At 42.0% G+C, this 22,702-nt stretch overlaps 1 protein-coding gene across 7 annotated transcripts in view; it reads right to left on the reverse strand.

The window, feature by feature from the left end:
* Positions 1-1,546: 1,546 nt before the first annotated feature.
* Positions 1,547-22,702, reverse strand: part of HNRNPR (heterogeneous nuclear ribonucleoprotein R) — a 31,456-nt gene continuing 10,300 nt past the window's right edge. For 5 of the 7 annotated variants that reach the window (XM_084815503.1, XM_084815505.1, XM_084815500.1 and 2 more), the window contains 7 exons: positions 20,009-20,122; positions 13,878-14,054; positions 11,556-11,691; positions 9,074-9,279; positions 7,975-8,124; positions 6,351-6,472; positions 4,904-6,178 (listed from right to left, as the gene is read on the reverse strand). In XM_084815503.1, the coding sequence (XP_084671629.1) occupies positions 5,569-6,178; positions 6,351-6,472; positions 7,975-8,124; positions 9,074-9,279; positions 11,556-11,691; positions 13,878-14,054; positions 20,009-20,122 (1,515 nt within the window). In that variant the 3' untranslated portion in view covers positions 4,904-5,568. Of the gene's footprint in view, positions 1,647-4,903; positions 6,179-6,350; positions 6,473-7,974; positions 8,125-9,073; positions 9,280-11,555; positions 11,692-13,877; positions 14,055-20,008; positions 20,123-22,702 lie in introns of those variants that run through there. The other 2 variants (XM_084815502.1, XM_084815501.1) reach the window with 2 other exon arrangements.

Genomic DNA, 22,702 nt, shown 5'->3' on the forward strand with positions numbered 1-22,702 from the left:
ATTAGCATTGTCTCTTGTATAAATACTTTATTTTACTATAAATACTTTATAAATACTTTAGTTTATTTTAAACTCCTACACTGCTGCTAGGTTTTATTGTGGTTGTATTGTTATATTGTGGTTTTAATGTTCTGTATATTTTAAATTGTTTTATGGTGTGTTGTTTGGATTTAATTTTTGTGAACCGCCCAGAGAGCTTCAGCTATTGGGCGGTATAGAAATGAAATAAATAAATAAATAAATAAATAAAATTTTGCATTCTTTAGCAACAGCAAGAGCTACAACAGAAGCCACCTGGAAATCCCAGTACTGCCATGTGGTTTAAATGTTTCTAGTATGGAATGACTTAAATGGGGAAAGCTCACTAAATCAACTGAAGGAAGTGAAGGGACAGGCTAAGCAAGAAATGATTTTACAGTACATGGTATCTATGCAGATATTGATTAGAGACTCAAGATCTATTGGACAAATATGAAGCATTGCTGACTTGGAAGTGCTTTTAGTGTTATCCTTAACTGGACTAAAATACCCAAGTCCTAGAGGGTTGGTGTGTGTGGTTTTTTGTATTTAATATTTTTTTACTGTAGTAATATTATTTATATATGTATGTAGTAAAAAGAAAATTTTAAAAATAAGGCACCTTTAAAAAATACCCAGAAGGTTAACCATAGCTTGTGGCAGGTAAAATAACAAATACATTTTGTGGCACCTTAAAGGCCAACAAAAATATTCTGGCATAAACTTATTGTGGACACTGTCTACTTTATCAGATGCATGGAGTATTATGGAGAGTTTCAGGTTTATAAACAGTACATATGGTGGAAAGAGTATATATTGTATATAAACCTGAAACTCTCACAATACTGCAGGCATCTCATGAAGTGGACTACAGTCCATGAAAGCTTAGGCCAGAATAAATTTGTTAGTTTTTTAAAAAAAAATAGTTTGCCATATGGAATGAGGAGCTCCTGTTCAAAAAACCAAGGCCTAAACCCCCTTAGTTGCATAGTTAAATAACTATGCTGTGGATCTAAAGAACCACGAACAGAAGGAAAATAGCTACCAGTGCGGCAAGAGTCCACACAGTGCTATAGCAGGTAGGACTTTATAGCAGTTCTCATGCTTCTAACTGTGCAAGAGTTTGCACAAGTAGGTTATCTTTGGATTTAGCTTCACCCTTTTCACACAACACTGTACTAAGTATAAAACAGTCCTACCATGAGCGGAAGTCAGTTTGGGATTCAACTGTATATGTGCTATTCCAGTTGTGCTTTTACAAAGGCTCTTTTTATGTGCCCTTTGAACAATCTTCTTCTCATATAGCTCTTAGATACAATTCATATCTATGAACTTTTATCACTTGCAGGATCACATTCATACTCACCTCTCAAATACAGATGTATCCACTAGAATGATGGGCTTTTTAATGAGAAACCCCAGACAATTAAGATTAGTGGAGGGAGGAGAGAGGGCAAGTAGCATAATCCTTCCCACCACCCGGAAGAAAGCCCTTTCATCTTATTTGAGAAAAATTAGAAAGAAAGTTTCTCTTACCGATAACTCCAATGGTTACTGTCCCCTGCGAACCCCACCTAGCAAGTCGACATCATGACATGTCAGGTCAGGGCAGCCTCAACCACGCTTCCCTGATAGTCAGGTAATAAAAGGAAGGAGTTAAAACAGAAGTTACACTTGCAATTTCTGGATAACATCAGAAAATGTAGTGCAATACATTCTGAACTGTCATTCAGAGCTTCTGGTAACCTCCTTGCAAGGTGTTAAAATATTTATCCAGAGGAAAATTAAGTCAGCCACAGCAATTTTTTTGCCAGTTTCTAGCAGATACCCGGATACTTTTCAGATACACCTTCATTGTGCAATGAAGATCAGAGGCATTAACAGCCTATTTCTATTGAGGCTTTTCCATTCCAACACTTGCAAAAATTAATGGTGCACCTTGGTGAGCCAGTCTGTATTTGGTAGAATTACATATCAAATTCGCTATCCAAAGCAGCTCAATACTAGCCCTAAGTTAACAGAAGCTCCCACTTTCAGAGAAATGGGAAAATGCAGCCCAGAGCTCTTGCCTTATAAAGTCCTTAGAATTTCAGTGGCTTTAACTGTTCATTTCAGTGGCAGAAAGTCTAGTTTTGACAATTTTAATACTCCCATGAAAATACCTACTCACACAAATAGTCCAAATTTAAATCAAAGGATTATGTGCAAGGTTTGAAAAATCTGGCTCATACGTTAAGAATTTCAAGAACCCAAATCATGCTCGGCCAGGCAAAAAAAAGCCCTAATGACGTTCCAAGATTTGCTTGCATAAGGACTCCAATTATTAGGCCCTAAGACCTCTGTTGTACTCTTATCAAAATATTTTCATAGATTTCTTCACTTTGCTCATAATAGCCTTATTACAAGCATGTTTTTAATGTTCAAAATGCAAATGATTTCAAATAATGGCATACAAATGCAGACAGGGTGGAAATATAATCAGGCTTTGATAAATGAGGCAGTCATTCATATAGCTGATTATTAAGCTTAAGATCTTCCAATCCTTTTGGATTTTAACAGAATTTCTAAAGAAAAATGCTGTAAAACAGTTAAGCTAATGAAGATTGGCATCTTCTGCTAGAAAAAAAGAAACCTTACTGATGGAACTGTACGCCTAGAACAATTACTACACCTCTAGAAGTTTTAGACATTTTGCTTCATAAATAAGAATGGTTCTCAATAAGCTGGTTAACTTTGACATATAAAAATGACTTGCACTGCAATGGTAGATCTACATAATTAAGAATTTGTAGAAATCTTTTGACAAAAGTTTCTGAAGTACCAAAACTCTGGCATTAGTTTGTTTCGAAATCACCTTCATATCAATAGAGACATTGAAGTAACTGCTATAAATGAGTGATCAAATATTGAATCCCATTTCATGATTCCTCCCCCACATTGAAGAAAAAAGGCTTGAGATTCTTCTATAACAGGGTTTTTCTCCCCCAAAATGCTTTGATGAACAAAGGTCAAGACACAGATGAACAAAATATAATTTGGACTGCACTTTGATATTTAGCTATTTGTTAAAGTTGTACTAAAACAGAACAAAGATTCCTAAAGCCATAATTGTTTATTTAGATTGAGCTTTGTATTTAACTGAAAATATTGAGGGGGGACACTTGTTCTCTTAATAGAGTACAGATACCACTGAAGTATTTGGATATATTATGGTCTTCTAAAAGATGGAATTTAAAAGAGATGTTTGTGAATAGGTGGGAAGGCTACATTTCTATAACTTATGTAAACTCTGCTACTTGAATGAACTTCCAGAATATAAATGTGCAAAAGATTGCATCTGACTGAGGGATTTTACAAGATTAGCATTTTGGCAGGAATATCAAACATGTCACAGGATTTCTCATTACATGCTAGTACATGTTAAGATTTCCAATTCTTTTTAGATTTTGTCCTAGATGTTTTCATGCCCTAAACTGCCCTTTACCTCTCTGAAGCCCTTATGATTCTTAATAGGTAATTTTAAGGCCTTTATGCATCCAGGCAAATATTTTAACGTTAGCTCAAATTTGATTTCACAGATCAATATACTGTGAAGTTGTGGAGTTCACTGTCCAACAATTGATTAACCTTTTTGGGGGTATGATTAGGTATTAGAAAGCCAGCCATCCCCACCACATTTAATAAACCTAAGAGCTAGATAAGCTTTATGAGTTAAATCCTGCCGCTTTACTCAGACAAAAGGGTTTGTTTTGTTTTGTTAAAGATGTCTCTCATCCCCCCACAATTATCTGGCTGAACTGAAAAATCATGTTTAGAAGCAGTTTCCCCCTCTTCAGTCCAATGAGTCTAAGTTACAAATCCATCAATTATCTTCCTGACACACAACAAACAAAACTGTGGGAAGAACATTGTTGGCACAACAATGCAATTCTTCCAACCAGATAAAGGTTAAGGAAGGTTCAGACAAGCAGCTTATTCTCTACCAGTTACTTATTGTTTTCATCTAATCAAATGCAAACCCATTAAAATTAGGGGCTGACTTTTTATTATGGGCATTCAAGTTGGCCAATTTATCTGTAAATTTAAGACCTTTTGATTTTATTTCCTAAGATAGAAATGTACTTCACTGCAGTTTAGCACAGTGCAACAAAAGCAAACAGGTGAAACAAGCATCATGAATTGCGAGTCAAATGCATATTAAAAATGGGTAAAAACAGGGTTCATACAAAAACTGTTCTTGATATACCCTGAAGCAATATCCCAAATCAATGGAAATTTGCACTTTAAAACACTCATTCAACAAGTTGTAAAATCTAATGTTTTAATCAATTAGTAACCCTGTTTGTTATCTACAGCAGAAAGATTTATTTACATTTTTACTATACTTAGTAAAAATTTACAACCAATCTCATCTCTTTGTTTAAAGCAAAGTCTCTCAATAAAAACAGTTTTACATTAAATTTGAGCACATAATTGTCTTTTCTTTTATGCTTAAGCACTACTGAATTGTGTTGGAGTCAATAGATGTTATGCACATTAGTAACATAAAAACAGGTTAAATTTATGGACTACCTTCCTACACAATACTTCTCTCACATCTGACTAAAAAGGGCTTGCACAAGTGTTCAGATGTACTTGAAGCTGTTAAGAAAGCAACCAATTCCACGTTAAAGGCAACTAGATTAGAGTACCAATTAATAAATTTCAATTTGATTCTATGATTAGACCTAGCTCTGACTCACATGCCACCAATGCCATATGTTGGAAATCGCAATAAATTTTGCATGAATTTGATCACTCACATAGGCAGTTTTTTTTTAATGTTTCTTGCAATAATTACCAATAAAATAATGTTTTAGGACACAATTGAATTTGAAATAGGTAATGTTTTGAATAGGTTTTTGAGTTTTATTGAAATCTTACATGAACAAGAAGAAATTGGAAATACAATCACATCAAGGAACAAATTGCCACGGATTTGACGTTTAGGCCAAACAAATTTTGTAGGGCAGATTTTCAAAAAGGTGTGAAGTTATAACAATTTAAAAACACAGTTAACCTACTTCTAGGAATGCAAAACATACAGTCATGTTATTTTCAATACAAGAAAACTTAATTTTGTTTTAATTTCTTAAAACTACGGAGACAAAGTACTAGCTTTACTTTATGTACAGCATATGCCTATGTAGTCTATCCCAAATCCAAAAAAAATGAAACTGTCCAAAAACAGAAGGTCTGCAAAATCATGATTTAACAGTGTTGCCCATCCTGCTGATAAACTGCTAAAATGAAGCCTAAAACGATAAAAAGCACTGTATCCCAAAACTATGTTTGGGAATTCTGCAAGCTCAGTAATGTCCAAGTGCATTTATGAGAAAAGAAAAAAAAAAAAAAAGACTTGAGTATATACACAATAGAGTGATTCTTCAGCCCAATACAAATGGCAGCCAATCACTACTGAAGGATGAAACATTAAGCCAATTTTTGGAAGGATGTAGAGCTATAGCCAAATTCTATCTTGCCAATATTCCCACGCCCTTTTTATATGTCTTACTTCCACTGTTGCCCATACGTATCCTGATAAAATTCCTGGTTGTCATTATTGTAACCATAGTTACCGGCATAGTCACCACCTTGCTGAAGCGGCTGCTGAGCGATTGGTTGGGAGCCCCAGTTCTGCTGGTTGTTGGTCTGGCGGCGCTTGGAATCAGGTTGGTTGTACCCATCAGCCTTTCTCTTGCCTCCCACGTTGCCCCCACGGTTGCCCCTGGCTCCACGAGCACCACGTCCTCTCTGCTGCTGGGCAGGGCCCCCTCTCCCACCCCTGGCTCCTCTTGGTGGTCCCATGGGTGCCCCCCTCTGGGAATAGCCAGCTCTACCTCTTGGTGGTGGTGCTCCCCGCCCCCTAGGTGGTGGAGGTGCGCCTCGCCCACCCCTTCCTCCTCCTCTTCCTCTTATAGCATAGCCATCATCATAGCCATAGTAAGGATCTTCATAGCCACCACGGTAGTCATGATAGTCATAGCCATAATAATCATCGTAATAATCTTCATAGCCATAGTAATCTGGGGGATAGCCATAGCCGCCTCTCCCTCCACGACCTCGGCCTCTAATAGGAGGTGGCATACGAGGTGGAGGATAGTAATAATAATCTTCATACCTAGTGAGGAGGAGGAGGAAAAAAGCATTAGCATTTGTCTTGTGTGTTTTCCTATGTTAAGAACTCCAGTACAGGTACAGTTCAGCATGCCAGATTTAAGTACATTTTTATTATGTTGTTGTCAGCATGAAGCTCTGTGTGCTATATTACAATCAATGAAGTTAACACTCACGCAGTACTTCTGGAGGCTTGTCTGGCAGCCTGGCGTTCTTTCCTTTTCTTATCTGGAGGCTTGGCTAACACTATTTCAATTTCTTCCCCCTCTATCTCTTTTCCATTCATTTCATTCATGGCCTGTTTGGAAAGGAAAAAGAAAAAAGTTTAAATTCTATTTTAAAAGGTACAATGTTCCTTCAGGATTTCCTACCTTTCCACTCCCTAAGTCAAAACATTCTTAAAGCCACAGTGCCCCTACTTTTACACAATATATTTGTTCATTTTACATATTAAGAGTTTTAAGGAGTGGATTACTGTGTTTCCGTTGATGTATTCACATTTGCCTGGCAGTCAGGCAGTTTAGCAGGTTGCTTAGAGGAAGCATAAAGCGGTCTTCATATGTGCACATGCTTTCTTCTAACCTTGAAGACCTACCCACTTTTTGTTTTCAAACAGGGTACTGGTCTGGAGGCTGCATACCCTCCCTCAGGAGGCCCCATTGGCCTTGCACTGTGCGAATCAATGCAGCACTGAAGTCCTAGCTCTTACCCAGTCTTCTGTGAGCATATAAACAGGATGGGAAAAGAAGCTTCAAGAACCTTAGGCATGGAGAACAGGGGGCGGGTGTATGCTATCTAATACTTGGCATTTATAGATTGCTTTTGAGTGCTCAAAGTGCTTCCCATACACTGATCTGGTTCGCACAACACAACAGCCCATCGTAATTTGTCAGTAGAGGTTGTTGCATTTTTTCCATGGCACCCGTGGGCTTGCCATCTCATGAGAACTCAGGCAGCAAGGGTTGTTTGAGGGTCAGACAACCCTAAAAAACCCATGGCTTTTTAAGGGTTATTTGAGGGTTGTCTAACTCTTAAACAACTCCTGTTGCCTGGGTCTGTATTACACGACAAATCAGGTGCCCATCGGCACCATGCAAAAATAGTGCTTGCCCCCACAGGCAAGTTAAGCCATGGCACAAAGCAGGTAAATTAAGCCACAGTGGGATGTCATGACGTGTGAACAGACCCACTGGGTGGTATTCAATGCTGTGTTTGTACCTCCTCCCCACTGCAGCCCTCTGTATGTTCCAAAAAGCCTTTTCTGAGAGTCAGGTGGGAAAGGGACTCAAGAAAGGGCTAGGATGTGAGGCGGGGGGTTGTAGTGGAAGGGGAGGGGGAATCAGTGAAAATCAAGCAGAGACAGCTTGCATGAGCAGATACTAGCTAACAATCTTGTTGTCATCCTTGCAACAACCTGTTAACATTATTCTTATTATTGCAGATGAGGGTTGAGAGTATCTAAAAAGCACTTAGTGAGGGCAGAGGACAGATTTGAACTTAGCATACTTAGCCAGTATGTTGCACAAACTCTTCTTGCTGGGCAACTGTACCTGGGCTGCCTAACCTGGAGGTTACCACTGAGATTTATGACACATGCTGTAAGCAAGGACCTGAAAAGCCTTCACAACTATTGTCAAATGAGAGCCTTTCCTGTATTTAAAAGCAACTCAAACCAGGAATCAGTAGCACAAGTCTACTAGAGGACACTTCCTTATCCCACTCTGTACAAAAAAGGCTATGCATCCTCGAAAGGTTTGTCTAAATTCCGTAAGATCCAGGGCACACACATATTTTACTTACCTTGACTGCTGCCCCTCTATCTTCAAAATGAACAAAAGCATAGTCTTTTAATTTCTTCACTCTTTCCAGCTTTCCAAACTCTGAAAATGATTTCTCCAATATTTCTTCTGTTACTGTAGTGGCCAAGTTTCTTACGAATAGAACCTTCACCTGTTAAGGAAATTGGAATTTGACATCAGCTTCAGAAACATCCACTGAGAAACATTTCTTACTTTAGTTGAACTCCAGTAATTCTTACAGTATGACCTTAGCATGTTTACTATTCTGTGTACACAGAATTACAGCCTAAGAAAAGATGACTTTTCACAAGAATCACAAGAGGCTTTCCAGTCTCATTTTGCTTTCAAACCTGAAGCTGGAGATTAACAATATAGATCGGCATTCCCCAAACTGGTGCCCTCCAGATGTTTTGCACTTCAACTCCATCAGCCCCAGCAAATGGCCAATGGCCAGGAATGTTGGGTGTTGCAGTGAAAAACATCTGGAGGGCATCTGGTTTGGAAGACTCATATAGATGATTACCTGTCAGTTTCAATATTGGCTTCTGTATTAGGCAAACTCTTCATCACCTTTGGTGCTTGAGTTTCATTTTGGAGATACGGGCACACTTCATTTTTGCCTCATTTTTACGAACAGATCCCCATGGAATAGAAGGCATTGAGCAGCAGATACACCATATGGGTGCCAGATGGGTGAAAAGCATGGGGTGCAGCTGAAGCAATGTACTTCAATGATCCTCACCTTAATGCAGATTAGAAGAACAAAGGTGTCTTACGCTAGACCTGAGGGGGAAAGGGGTGCTAATTCTAATTATGTTTAGAAGTAATCACAAGCTTCGCAACATAAGGAATTATTTATCCTTGGAAATGCCTAGGAAGAACTTTGTATGTTTAGCTATGACAGTTCACTATAGTTTAGGATTACAGAACTAGTATTTTTTGTTCAAATGTTGAGTGCCTTGTGTACAAAAGTAGAGTCCCAATTCCCAAAGGAGCTGTCACCTGTATTCTAGTGACAGCCTGTGGGGAGGGATCAAACCTGGTGCCTGAAAGGCAAAGTTTTAAAGGAGACATTGCAAGTACAGCCTCTGCTTTATTACCTTTGCCATGACCTCTGGATCTGGTTCCTCTACTGGGTCAGCCCACTCCACAGTAACAATATTTCCCCAGACTTTTACTTTCCCACTCATCAGCCGACGCCGAGCTTGAGCTGCTGATTTGTGGTCCTCATATTCCAGGAAGCAGAATCCTCGATTCTTTTTTTTGTCATCAGGTTGATGATACAAGATTACATCAACCAAACCCTCTGTAAGAATAAGACACTTGGATATCACACATAAGACTAAAATCTTTCTGTCTTGAAAAGCTAACTGAAACACAAGAGGCTTCAATATAAACAGATCAAGCCTTCAGCACACTCATTTGTTCCACTGATGTTGTACTAAAATATTGCCCTCGCCCCAATTAGGTAGCATTCTCAACAAAAACAGGAATTCTCCAGACATTGCCCCATCTACTTTTGGGTATATTACACCTCCTCTTAGCACAAAGGTGGTAAAATTGATATTTCCTTGTCCAGCACTTAAATGAGAACCTGGATTGAGATGGCAGAATCACAGAGTGCCTGCAACAACGGCCACTCCTGCCCACATGGCAGGAGTCACAAGAATGGCCTCCACCACCCCTACCTAACAGATCTAAGGAACTCTGAATGAAGGGATATTCTTCCAATAACTGGCAGGTCTTCAAATAGCGCTTACTCCTACTGCAATCTGGTCTAATTTTTATCTTAGACAACCCCATCCTGTCATGCAGAAGAGCCATGGTTGATTTCACCATGATGCTCGGTAGTGAACCACTTGTCTCCTTGCTCTTCTGCTGTGGGAGGTTTGGAAACTTATCCACCAGACCAAAATCACATGAAGATGATTAAGAGGCTCCTGGCTGGAGCTTTTGTGCAGTATATCCCTTCTTCCACAGGTGACAGTAAGCCACACATGTGTGTGGAGAGTCTCACCCTGGCCTTTTCCAGCTTAAAACACTAAGGGCGCAATCCTATCGAGCTAGACGTCAGCCTCTGAACTCAGAGGCTGACACCTAGCCAATGCAGGTCAGGTGGAGCATGGAGCAGGTCCTCCGTGCTCCGCCCACCTAGGGGTGGACGAAAGTCACTTACCTGTTGTCGAAGGCCGTTCACGATGGGGGGGAGGCGCTTCGCTGGTCCCCCCGCGAAGTTCAGGCCGGGGGGGGGGAGGCTTCCCGCCTCGCCCAGCCGAAATTCAGGCTGGGGGGGAGGCTTCCCGCCTCTCCCGGCCGAAATTCAGGCCGGGGAGGAGGCGCCTCGCCTCGCCCAGCCGCGAACATGAAAGTAAAAAAAAAAAAAAACGCCCCCTGATAGGCTACGTGACGATTCACGTAGCCTATCACGGCTAGATCTGCAAAGTCAGCCGTGATAGGCTACGTGAATCGTCACGTAGCCTATCACGGGTGACTTTGAAAAAAAAAAAGAGTGTACGGATAATAGCGTTGCCCTTATTTTCGGCGTAGTCTACGTAAACATTTACGTAGACTACAGCGACCAAATAAGGAACGGGAATGGCGGCTCCCTATGGGGGCCGCCATTATCCGTACACTCTTTTTTTTTTTTTCAAAGTCACCCGTGATAGGCTACGTGACGATTCACGTAGCCTATCACGGCTGACTCTGCAAATCTAGCCGTGATAGGCTACGTGAATCGTCACGTAGCCTATCAGGGGGCGTTTATTTTTTTCCTTTCATTGCAATGGCGGCAGCCAGTCAAAAGACCGGCTGCTGCTCCCGCCTCGCTCGAACACCCGCCGAACCGCCGGCCGGACCAGCCACCGGGAGGGACATTCGGTGAAGGTAAGTCCCGTCCCGTTAGCGCTCAGCCCCCTGAAGTTTCGGGGAGAAATTCTCCGCCATCCCTATGCCCACCCTGCATTCTTGGCTAGATGTGCAATTTTGCACGTCTAGCCGAGGCTTTGGAGAGGGGGCGTGAATGGGCCTGGAGACCCCATAGGAAGCAACATAAAGGGGTTTCTGCAGTCTCCTCCCTGCCCCGGAAACGCCCCCCTTTTGCCCTCTTCGCCCTCCATTTTACAAGCATGGATAGGCAGCCACCACGGTTCAGGCCACGAGGGGAACGCAATTTCCTGGCCCCAAGCTTGGAGCACTGTTTACAAGCTCAGAGCCAATAAACCGAAAAATCTTATGGACTTCTAGACAGTGTCTAGCGGCCATCAAATTGCTCTCCCCAAGTGCTTTAAGTAAGTACCATTGGTCCTGGTGTAAACAATGTGAGAGCAACCCACAACCCACTTTAAGAGCTTCATTTTCATTAGGCCCAAAACTCTTACATCCTGAAATTCCCAAGTCAAAATGAGTGTCATGAACTTCTGCAAAGAGTCTACTGGAAGTTCATGTGAAAAGCAAATTAATTTCCCAGCCACTCCAAGCTGGATACAACACAGAAATTAGTTGAGCTGTTGACAACAGTCAGTTTGCTGTATAGGTGAAACTATAAAGCCTTGACAACATGAGCTCATGCCTTCAACTCCTTACCTGTAACTTTACTGAACTCTTCTAGTATGTTTTCCTTAGTCTTGTTTTTTGGAATTGATCCAACAAACAGCCTATTGTTTGCAACAGAGATGCATACACCAAGGTGTTTACCAGGACGAATTTCATAGTTGTCACACTGGAAGGAAAGCAAAACAAAACTCAGCATACAGTTTCAATTTAATAAAATGTGGGCAATAAGAGTCGGACACGACTGAACGACTGAACAACAACAACAAAACAATAAAATGCTATTTCCTACAAAAAGCATGATCTTTACATCCCACCTGAGCAAAATTTAAAGTTTTGAATAACATCGAGTTCATTTCCCAATATCAACCTCCATGTTCTTGCCTGCTTAGACTTTTGAACTTTTATATACCCTGTCTATGGAGACTTCAGGTTAAACACACAAAATAAAAATTACTTTGCTTAACCAGAACAAAAAATCTTTGTCCTCAGTGGTTACAAGCCACATGATCCCGGGAAGTTCACAAGCAAGTATGAAGGGGTATACTGCCTCTGAACATGAGGTTAGATCCTTGGATATCACGGCCCATGCTATCCATAAATGTGTCTATTAAAAAGCAATCTATGGGATGATGCTCCATTCCTGTGAACATTTTAATTAAACCCCTTGCTGTGCCTTTGCTATTGATACAATACTCTTTTTGAGGGGCTTGGGCCCTAGAGGGTTTTTTTTAAAAAAAACAGTGAACTAATCAAAATTTTAATATGAAACTAGCACTATTATAATTTTGTTTTATTTTCAATCTGAGTTTGCCTTTATTGCTACTGCAGCATACTAACATTCAGTGACCTTTCTCCTATATCCTGAAGATGCCTTTTTCAGATTGTTATGGACAATCCATACAACCCATTTGTATGTATGACATTATACATTAACCCATAATGTCATACAATTAACCCATAATGTCATACAACCCATTTGTGTATGTATGACATTAGAATTCACATCACTCAATATATACTTTCATAGTATTCAATATTTCATTTTTTTTTTTTGTCCAATCAACTCTGTTGTTTGGAGACAGCTTTTTAGTGTTTGCTTGGTAAAGTCCCAATCTGATGTTATCTGCAAACGTGACTAACTTACTAATTACTTCTGACCCCAAATAATTTATGAAGGATAAATAGCACCAATCTCATTGCAGACCTTTGGGCCCTCCACTTCGCTGTATTGTGAAAGCGTTAATTCCCACCTTCTGTTACTTCTATTTTAGCCAGTTACCCAACTTATCTCACTCCTTCTAAGTATTAGGGGCCTTTGATGAGGGACCATGCCCAAAACCTTTCAGAAAACCAAGTACAATGTGTAACGCAGGAGTGGAAACATGTGGCCCTCCGGATGTTTTGGCTATGTGGCTAGGGCTGATGGGAGTTGTGGCCCCCCGGATGATTTGGCCTACAAGCTGCCTACCCCTGATTTGATGGCTCATTCCTATCCAGCTTGTATTTAAACACTTGCCTGATAGCAACAAGAAACTGGGGCAGGCAGGTGCATGGAATCGCATGATGGCAAGTGAGCGGGCTAGTGGAGGAGAGATGGAGGGCTCCTCTACCTCCTCTTTGCCCAGCATGGAAACCAACTGGATTGCCAGAGCGGCGACACTCCTCCTCCACGCCCAGCACTGAAATGCAGCACCAGAGATGGTGCTCTGTCTCTCCTCTGCCAGACCCGAGCAGGTCAGTAAATGTTCTACAGGCTAGTAACTTTTGTGGGCTTATTTACGAGGCTGTCCATACCTACATGTTTACTAACAGCTGCAAAGAATTCTAAAAGGTTAGTCAAGCATCACTTTCTTTGCAGATGCCTTGCCATGTCTTCCAACCTTTATCATGAGTTCTACTAAAATTTAGCTGGAATGGAAGTTAGGCAGATATTGTAAGATTACCAACAAGGCAACAAGGTCACAATGAGAACTCTACAGTGCAAGGTCCCAAACGAGAACTCAGCCTATAAATTCAGTCTATATTTTTCCTTATTAATACCCAGCAGGGGCACAGTTAAATTGAAAAGTGCCTTAAGTGGCTGCAATTTATACTGAAGAAAGGCATTTGTTCATGTTGAGTAGCCTACAATGCTGTTGTGAGCCAGTTTGCAAAGTAACACAGACAATCAACATTCCTCATTTTATATGCATAATGGTAAACAGATGAAAGCAGAATATCTGGATGAGAAAGACAGAAAAGACCACATATTACCTCTTTCTCACCACATCCAGTGGGTTACAAATTCTGCCTGTAACTGAACAGCAGTCATCCCAACCTACGACATATTTAGCATTATGGCAGAATACTCACCAATTTGACAGCTTCTTGCGCTGCATCTTTACTACAGAAAGTGATGAAAGCATAGCCTCTATTCTGTCCAGAAAGGGGATCCATCATGAGCCGCAGGTCCCAAATTGGGCCTGCCTTCTCAAAAAGCGGTACCAATTCATCTTCATACAAGTCTCTAGGAATTTTGCCAACAAAAACCTGAAGGAAAAATAGTATTTACTAACAAAAATTAAAGAGCATGTTATATTTTTAATTCAGTTAATGTGCAAGAGTTTTGGAAAGGGTGATATTTCAACCAATTTGATCTTCCTTTTCATCAGAAATGTGTCCATATTAAGTACATGAGCCACAATCAAAATATGTCTGAATATGTCAAAATATGTCTGAACTCAGGGAAATATTGTTTAAACTACGATTGAGAACAAGCCAGGATATGGAACCACAATTTGATCCTGGCTTGTCTTCACTAGTCCTGGTTTAAAATTGAAAGCAAAAGTCAATCTTCTACTTGTGGGCACTGGCAGGGGGGCGGGCGGGCGGAGCATGCAATTCCAAGTCTCACTACAAATCGTTATTGCAGTGCAAGGGCAGGGAACCTTTTACAAAGAGCCATTCACCTATGGGAATAGTCAAGGGAGGGGGCCTGCAGCTAACAGTAGGCAGAGCCAGAGGTGGGCAGAGTTTGCAGCATTAATGGCACGCTCTCTCTCTCTCTGTGCCACCCAATCCCTTTTCTACCTATTTCACACACATGAAGTGGAAGGGAATGAAACGTTGGATACTTACTGCGAAAGTCCACTCTGGGTTGGTGGGAGGAGGCATCTAAGGATTGGGTTATCACTTCTCACTGCCCAGGAAGTCAGGGATCACATGAATAGTGATCTTTGAAGGAAGTCCTGGCCCTCCAGCTCCACCTGCAGCTTTCATACAGGGCCAACAGAACAGTAGAGCCAGAAAATAAACATTCTGGCTAATCAGGTAAGGGAAATTATGTCAGCCACATGAAGGATGGGTTTGGATTCCTCCATCCCACTAACCCAGAATGGACTTTCAAGGTAAGTATCCAACAGTCCATTCTCTGGTTGGTGGGAGGAGGCATCCAAGGATTGGGATGTACCCTCCTTCTTATGTGTGTGCTAGCAGCTGTGTATTTGGGAAGGACCACACTCTGGAGAACTCCTCTCCCAAAGGCAGCCTCTGCTGAGGCAAACTGGTCTACTCTGTAGTGATGGGTAAATAGGTTAGGACTGGCCACATTGCCGCCCTGCAACTTTCCAGTAGTGGTGCACTAATGGAGAACACTGCTGAGGTGGCTGCAGCTCACATGAAGTGGGTGGTAAGATGTGATGGCCATGGCAGATGCTGTCAGTCATATCAATGCAGGCCTTAAACTGTCTAGCATTCATGAATCTGGACACCTTCCAGCTTGGGGAAATGAAGTGGAAAGATAGTGGGTCAACACATCTGAAAGATTTGGTTCTACATACACAGATTCTCAATGCCCTGTGCACATCCAGCTTGTGCCATTCTCTCTCAAAAGGCTAGGAGGGATTAAGGCAGAAGGAAGGAAGCATGAGCTCCAGGGAGTAGTGAAACAAGAAGTTAATCTATGGTATGACAGAAGGATCCAGGTGGAGAGTGACAGAGTCCTTACTGAAGGAACAAAGGTAATCTTGTACTGGGAAGGTACCCACATCTGAGATCCTTTTAGCCGATATTATGATGACCAGGAAGGCCACTTTACTCGTCAGGAGCCAGAGCAGGACTTTGTCAATGCTTTGAGAATGGTATGTGGACTCCAGGAGGGAACTCTATATGCCACTGGCGGGGCCAGAAGTGCCGTGCCTTGAAGGAAACACTTTAGATGGGGGTTGGACATCGATGGGCCCCCTGGCCTGGACTGAACCAATACCAATGCAGAGACCTGCCTGTGTAAGGAGTTGGGACACAGACGCAAATAGAGCCCTGTTTGCAGGAAAGCCAACAGGTCCTTGATGCTGGCCTTAGAATAGGAGGCAGATTTTCTCTTGTACCAGTGAGTTAAGGCTTTTCACATAGCTTCATAAATACGTGCAGCGGGCGGTCTCTAGGAGGAGCAGATGGTACTTACTATGTCTATGGAGAAAATGAGGTGGAGAGCTTCCCACTCCGCCAGGTGGCTAGGTAGAGCCACCCAGGATCTGGGTGCTGGATGGGGCCCTGAGTGAGAAAGTTCACCCTGGTGGGTAGGTTGACTGTGCCAACCGCAGGATTTCTGAGAACTACAGTCTCCTTTGCCAGTGTAAGTCCACTAGTACCACCGAGGTTTGCTCAAGTTTGACCTTCCTCAGAACCCTGGAGTAGAGAGGGATCAGAGGAAACATATATAATAGGCCTAGAAGCCAGAAAGATGAGAGTGGATCCTGGCCCTCTGTCCTGGATGTCAGAAAGCAAGAAAGCTTGCTATTTTGGGGAGAAGCAAACATGTCTAAGATCATGGTGCCAAAGTGGGCCTGTAACTGGAGGAAGTCTCTCTGGTTCAGAGTCCCCCATCCTCCAGGTCGAGGTGCTGTCTGCTGAGGATGTCTCAGTTATGTTCAGGATATCCTGAATGTGTTGGGCTGAGATTGACAGAATGGACCATGCCACCCACTCTAGGAATGTTGTCACTTTGTGGAGCGCACAGGATTCTGTGCCGCTTTGGTGACCGATATGAGCCTTTGCAGATAGGTTGTCTGTTCCGACTAGACTGTGCTGGCTGGCAAGGATCTGGGGAAAATGTAGCAGGGAGAGATGGACAACCTGGAGTTCAAACCAGTTGATACAGGAGGTGCCATCTCATGGGGACCAAGTCCCCTGCATCACCTCATTCAGGCAATGAGTGCCCCAACCCGAAAGACTGGTGCCTACAGTTAGTATCATCCTGGTGGGAACCCTGAGGGGGCTTCCCTTCTTAAGATTGGATAGCTTTTCCCACCAAAGAAAAGGGAGCTTTACATTTGGAGGGAAAACTGGACAGTGACATTTCTGGATTAAGTCCTCCTGACATGGCAGGAGGAGCCACTGTAGTTAGCAAGAATGAAAATGAGCCCATAGACGGATGCAGGAAATAATGACACCTAGTAGGTGGGCTAGATCATCAGATCTGCTGACTTTTGCTTGTGTATGGATTTGATCTGGTGTAGGAGCTTTTGATCTGGGTCCAGAGAAATCAAGCTTTTCCATATTTATCTCTGCTCTTAGATGGCTGTTTTGGATGACTGAAGGCAATTCTTCCCGGTATTTATTAGGAAGCTGTGGCTGTCTATGCAGAAAACAGGTGGCAGAGAGGTCTTTCCTCACTTTCAGGAGGGAGGATTCGAGAACAGACTATTGTCCAGGTAGGGGCAAAGATGTATTCCTTGTAGTCACAGGAAGGCAACCTTTTGCTCTGTTAATACCCTTGGGGGTGATGCTAGGGTGAAGGTGACAGCCTGGTATTCAAAGTGGCTGTGACTGCATGCAAACCTGAGGTATCTCTCCGACACAGAAGGTACTGGCATATGGTGCTAAGCCTCTGTGAGTTCTACTGGGGAAGAAAATCCAATACTTTGGTGAGCCTTTTGTATGGTTTGGAGGGTTTCCATCCTGAACTTGCAGTTGATGTACTTTAAATCCACGATGCTCCTCCTGTCTCTTCCTTTCTTTGGGACCACCAAGAATAATGAACAGATGCCCAAGAAGGCCTTGAGGGGGTACTGGCTTTATAGCCTTGGGTAGTAAGGCAAAGGACTAGGAGAAACTTGCTTAGAGTCCTCTGAAGAGCGCAAAGGGCCTGAGGATTTAGAGGCTGAGGCGTTGTGCTTAGGTGCCTGTTTGTTGGCTTTGCTCTTAATCTTATCTGAATTCCACTTACTGCCTTGTAGGCCCCTTCCAACCCTACTATTCTATGATTCTAAGTGAAAGAATGAGAAAAGACCCAAACTCTAGCTCTCCTTTGGGAAGCAGAAGAGTGTTCCTGTTGCAAACACTGATCAGTAATTTCACCCACCCTTTTCATTTTCTGAATTAATGAGTCTCTGTTAAAAGGGAGGTAGAGTAGGTTGTGCCATGGCTAAATCATCCATGGTTGGAGTGGGGACTGCGTGAACAGAGGAAGACTGCTAGTTCTAGTTAGGACCCCAGGCTGATCATGCTGGCTAGAAAGCACTAAGTGGTGTGGGATCAGAGGCACAGGGCATAGAGGCAAGGCTGCTGGTGCTGTGGTGAGAATTGCTTTTATTTGGCGCTCAAACACTCTGAGGGAGGTCAATTTCCAAACCAGAGTCCAAATGGCCTCCCCAAGTGCAGATTCCAAATCTCCTACTTAGACACGGTGTAGGGGAGCACAAATATCTGCAGGATCCAGGGAACTGCCTTAGTGGCCAAGCTCCTGTGCTGCTATAGGCTTGCTGCCATGACGTGGTTCATCCTGCAGGAGTTGTTCTGGAGGCTCTGGATGAATAAGCAAGTTCGGCTGGGTAGCAGTAGAACCACATGATGCAACCAATCTCTGTGTGGAGGTGCTCTGCACAAAGCTGTAGTTTGAAATCAGTCAGAAGTCATGACCGACGTAGTCTTCTTTTTCATACTTCCAGGCTTAGCTGCAGAAGAGGAATCCTTCCCCATTGGAGCCACAAGGACAGAGAAGCAGGAAAATGAAAGATAATTTTTTTTAAAAAGAGGCTGAAGACTGAAATAAGAAGACGAAGCAAGTAACAATCAAAGTAAGAGCTCTGAGAGTAATGACTGTCCTGGGCAAATGCAGGGAAGAAAACTGGAGGTAGACCTGGAGGACCAGGACTTCCTCCAAAGATTATTAATCACATGATCTCTGCCTTCCTGGGCTATGAGAGGACATAACCCAATCTTTGGATGCCTCTTCCAACCAACCAGAGAAAGTGATTCCGAGAGAGATGGTTTGGAGAGTAAGTGTGAGCCCACAGCATCCATACAGCTGGATGACATGAAGGATGGGGGTTCCCCACCCCACTGTAGTTGGAAACCATTATTTTCTATTACATCTAAACCGAGCCACTACTTTTGAAACTCTTCTGAGTTGAAAAGTCAAAAGGAAGGACACCACTGGACTCAAGCCAATATTCTCTCCCAACATATGTGCATACTACAAGGATCGCTTCTACTGCATATCATTCACTTGACATCAGTCAAATATTATCAATTGCCTATTTGATTACAGTTAAAAGTTCAAAGAAATCATGATGCTTGAAGAACTGGCCTTTTCCGATTTGTTATTTTGCTTCATTTCTATTTTAATTTCATTTAATTGATGATTTAGGTATCTTTTTTTCTACTAAACTTATTGCTTTAGAAATACTTTAACATTATTTAATAATATTGACTGGTCAAATGACCAAAGAGAGTTCCTATAAAATAGAATGGCAGATCAGCAAACTGATAATCAAATAGCCTAAAAGTTCACAATAACACAATCCCAGCCAGCGTTATCTATTGGCAAAGATTAACACAGAAAGTTTTACATGCTTTCCATGAAACAGGAGGAAATCAATTGCTACAAGTTTAATATACGCACATCTAAGTTACAGCCATGCCTCTAGGATACAAGGCAGGAAATAAACGTTTGTTGGACAAAACATGAAAAAAGCAGAGTTCATTGTATTGCCCTTCAAAATGTCATATCAGTTATATGCCTTTGCACAGAAAGGTAATAATAGAAGAAAAATGTAGTGAAGTGCTCAGTGTCTCAAATGTGAACTGCACTAGATGTCAGCAAGCCAAGCAACAACATACTGTTCAAGAGCACTTGTTTTAAAAATGGAGAGTCATCTATCTTGTAAGGGAAATTTTGTTTTCAAAAGCATTTGTAGCATTACATGCACACAACAGGTGCCTTAGCTCTGATTACTATTGCAGTTAAAAAGGCAGGTCATTACAGCTCAGTGATCCAGTCTTTCAGTTTCCTGTAGTAAATGCTATTTTGTCCTTGGTGTCAGCATTTGATTACAAAAACTTGGGTACACAATCATTTTAATTGCAGCTAGAATTAGATAATTAGGAAATAATCTAGTTATTAAATGAAATAGGTTACCATTGCTATAGCTTGTTTAGCATACTTAGAGTTAGAGCAATCTTAAGTAACAGCATACTGATGCATATACACTGCACATACACACCTCTGTGCCGATTCCAGGCTGGGAACCCGAGTAGACAGTATCTGGAGGAGGACCACCATACTTTCGCTGGCCTGTGGTCACATCCAAAGTATAACTAGTTCTCTCTAGCAAAGCCTAAATGTTAAGGGGGAAATTAAAAGTAGAAATTTTCATAATGTGAGTGGCATTTAGCAACACATTGGCTGCATTTGTATGTCATGATAAACTAGAATTCTAAAACAAATCTGTCTTCTTGTTAACGAGACAGCATTCTAGTGCATGCTGTTCAATCAATTGTGCTTGGCTCCTCCTGCATGTGGCAGTGACTAAACAAAACTTCTATCAGCAGTTGATTTATCGTGACGTACACACTAAAATCTCTGGCTTGTCTCTCTCCAGACATGCCAGAGTCATAAGCCAACAACAAACCATGGCTTATGATTCTGGCTTGTCTGGAACAGACAACCCAGAGTTCCTAGTTCTCACATAATGATAAACAAACTACAGATGGAAGGTCCACGGTTTCTTTAGCCACTTGCGCTTGCAAGAAGAGCCAAGTGGGAGCAATCAAGCAGCATGCACCAGCACACTGGATCGTTCACGTAAGACAGAATTCTTTACAATTCTGGCTTATTGTGATGTGCATACATGGACATTATTTACCAAGACTGAAACACAAACCAGAGGTAGCCTTAATCAACAGAACATCTAGGGTATCTCAGATTTACACCGCTCTTTCATATTCTAGGCCTGCAAAACTTGGGGTCCTATCAACAGAAATGCAGTGCACTAGCCACACATGGTAAAGCTCCTCTTTTTGCTATCTGCTAGGACTGGAAAGACAGTTGTCAAGTACTTGTAAGGCCACAATACATGACTTGTTTCATACCCATGCTAGAAAGATTCAAACAATTCACATATCACATCAGCAAAAAGGCTGGCCGTAAATCATAACAAAAAGCTCTAGTAGATGTGAGTAAACTGTCTCCAAGAACCAATCAGGGAGGGATCATGCTTAAGTTACATATGCCAAAGGACAGAAAATGTGGAAATATCTCAGACAGTATAAGCATTGTTGGAATGGCTTATGCAGTCACTATCAATTACTAGTGGAAATGGAGATAATGTATACTTATCTATGCCGTTTATGAATGTTGGCACTATGTGTGCACAATTGTCCCTTTTGCATTGATCACCATCCTCCTGTTATTAAAGCACATGCAGGGTCACTGGATGCAGCCAGTACAGGGTCACTTAGGTGGCTGCTGTATCAACTGTCTCTGAGGAGCAAGAATGTGATTTGGCATCTGGCTGTGATCCGGAATATAGAAACTGCTGTACTGCTCCTTCTTTGGTGAAGGGGGAGTTGGGAATGCCCAGTGCATGTCCCTCAATGGTAGGGTTTCATGTTGTTCAGCCATGCAGGAGCCATGTATATGATGTTTATTGTGAATGAGGTCTGTATTCCTGTCATTTGGGCGCTATTTCTCTGTAAAGTGCCCGTCAAAGTATATGGCACTTTACAGAGTAACAGAAACAAACAAGCTGATCCTAAGATCTTACAGTCTTTATGGGGAGAGACGAGAGGAATGAATGAGAGTAAATGTAGTCACACAAAGGTTGGCTTGTTTCAACTGTCAATTACGACTAGGGGGTTAAACGAAAAGCTTCAAAGAATATGAGTCCTTTGAAGGAAGAGGGTGAGGTGGTACTACGGCAGTGTTAGTGAACAGAAGGTAAAACCCAACGTAAGTCCTACTTAGAGTAGACCCACTGAAATGAATGGGACAAGCTAGTCATGGCCAGTTTAAGTCCCATTCATTTCAATGGGTCTACTCTAAGTAGGACTTATGTTGGGTTTTAAACATATGAAGCAGCAAGGGAGAATGGGCAAAACAGTTTAAGAGTGCAAGCTGTAAAGCAGATTTAGAGTTATTTGGGCAACTGAGGGTAATGGTGCTGAAGAAAGATCACAGGCAACCAGTGCTTGAAGTGAGATGAGATAGTATTCCACTTATTTTTAGGTGGACCTAAAACCATCCTACTTTGTTTGGCTTAATTTGAAGCAAGACCCTCCAGCTTCCTTTTGTTTCCTACTATGAACACTGCTGGCAAGGATACTATTTTGATTTAGGAGGGCAAAAAGATAAGGGGGGTTGAGGTCATGGAGAGCTTAAAGATGTTTGTGCTAGATGTGGGAAAATTCCTTGTCCTTACTTTTAAAGTACTTTGGCAACACATTTATATCCATATCCACTATGGTGTGGGAGAGAATTATCTCTGTCTTGAATAGCAAGGAGAATGGGCTTTGGGGTGCCAGATGCTGTCCTTCCCTTGTTTTTTTACAGGCCCCTAAGGAGTTGTACCACCACACAGAACAGTATTTGGTAGCTTGCACTATGGTTGCCAGCATTTCTCCCAACAGATGTGTTGTGCAGTTAACACATGACAGGCAGAAATGTCACTGCATCTCTACACTGTCCACCTGACGCGCAACTTGCTGAAGGCACAAAGCCTTTGCCAAGGGAAAACGCACACAACAAAACTAGTTTCCACTTGCTCTAAGCTGCTGGTGCGATGGATCAAACCCATGCCCGTCTCTTTCTCTACATCCAGGGAGAGCGACACATGTGTCTGCCTTCCAGAGGTATAGGAGCTCCCCGATCTGTGACTATAATACGCTAAAATGGTGCAAGTGAAAGAAAGAAGCAAGCT

The sequence above is a fragment of the Heloderma suspectum genome, chromosome 10, assembly GCF_057233095.1.
Source record: "Heloderma suspectum isolate Gila_16-S chromosome 10, 16-S_ref, whole genome shotgun sequence".
NCBI classification, from domain to species: domain Eukaryota; kingdom Metazoa; phylum Chordata; class Lepidosauria; order Squamata; family Helodermatidae; genus Heloderma; species Heloderma suspectum.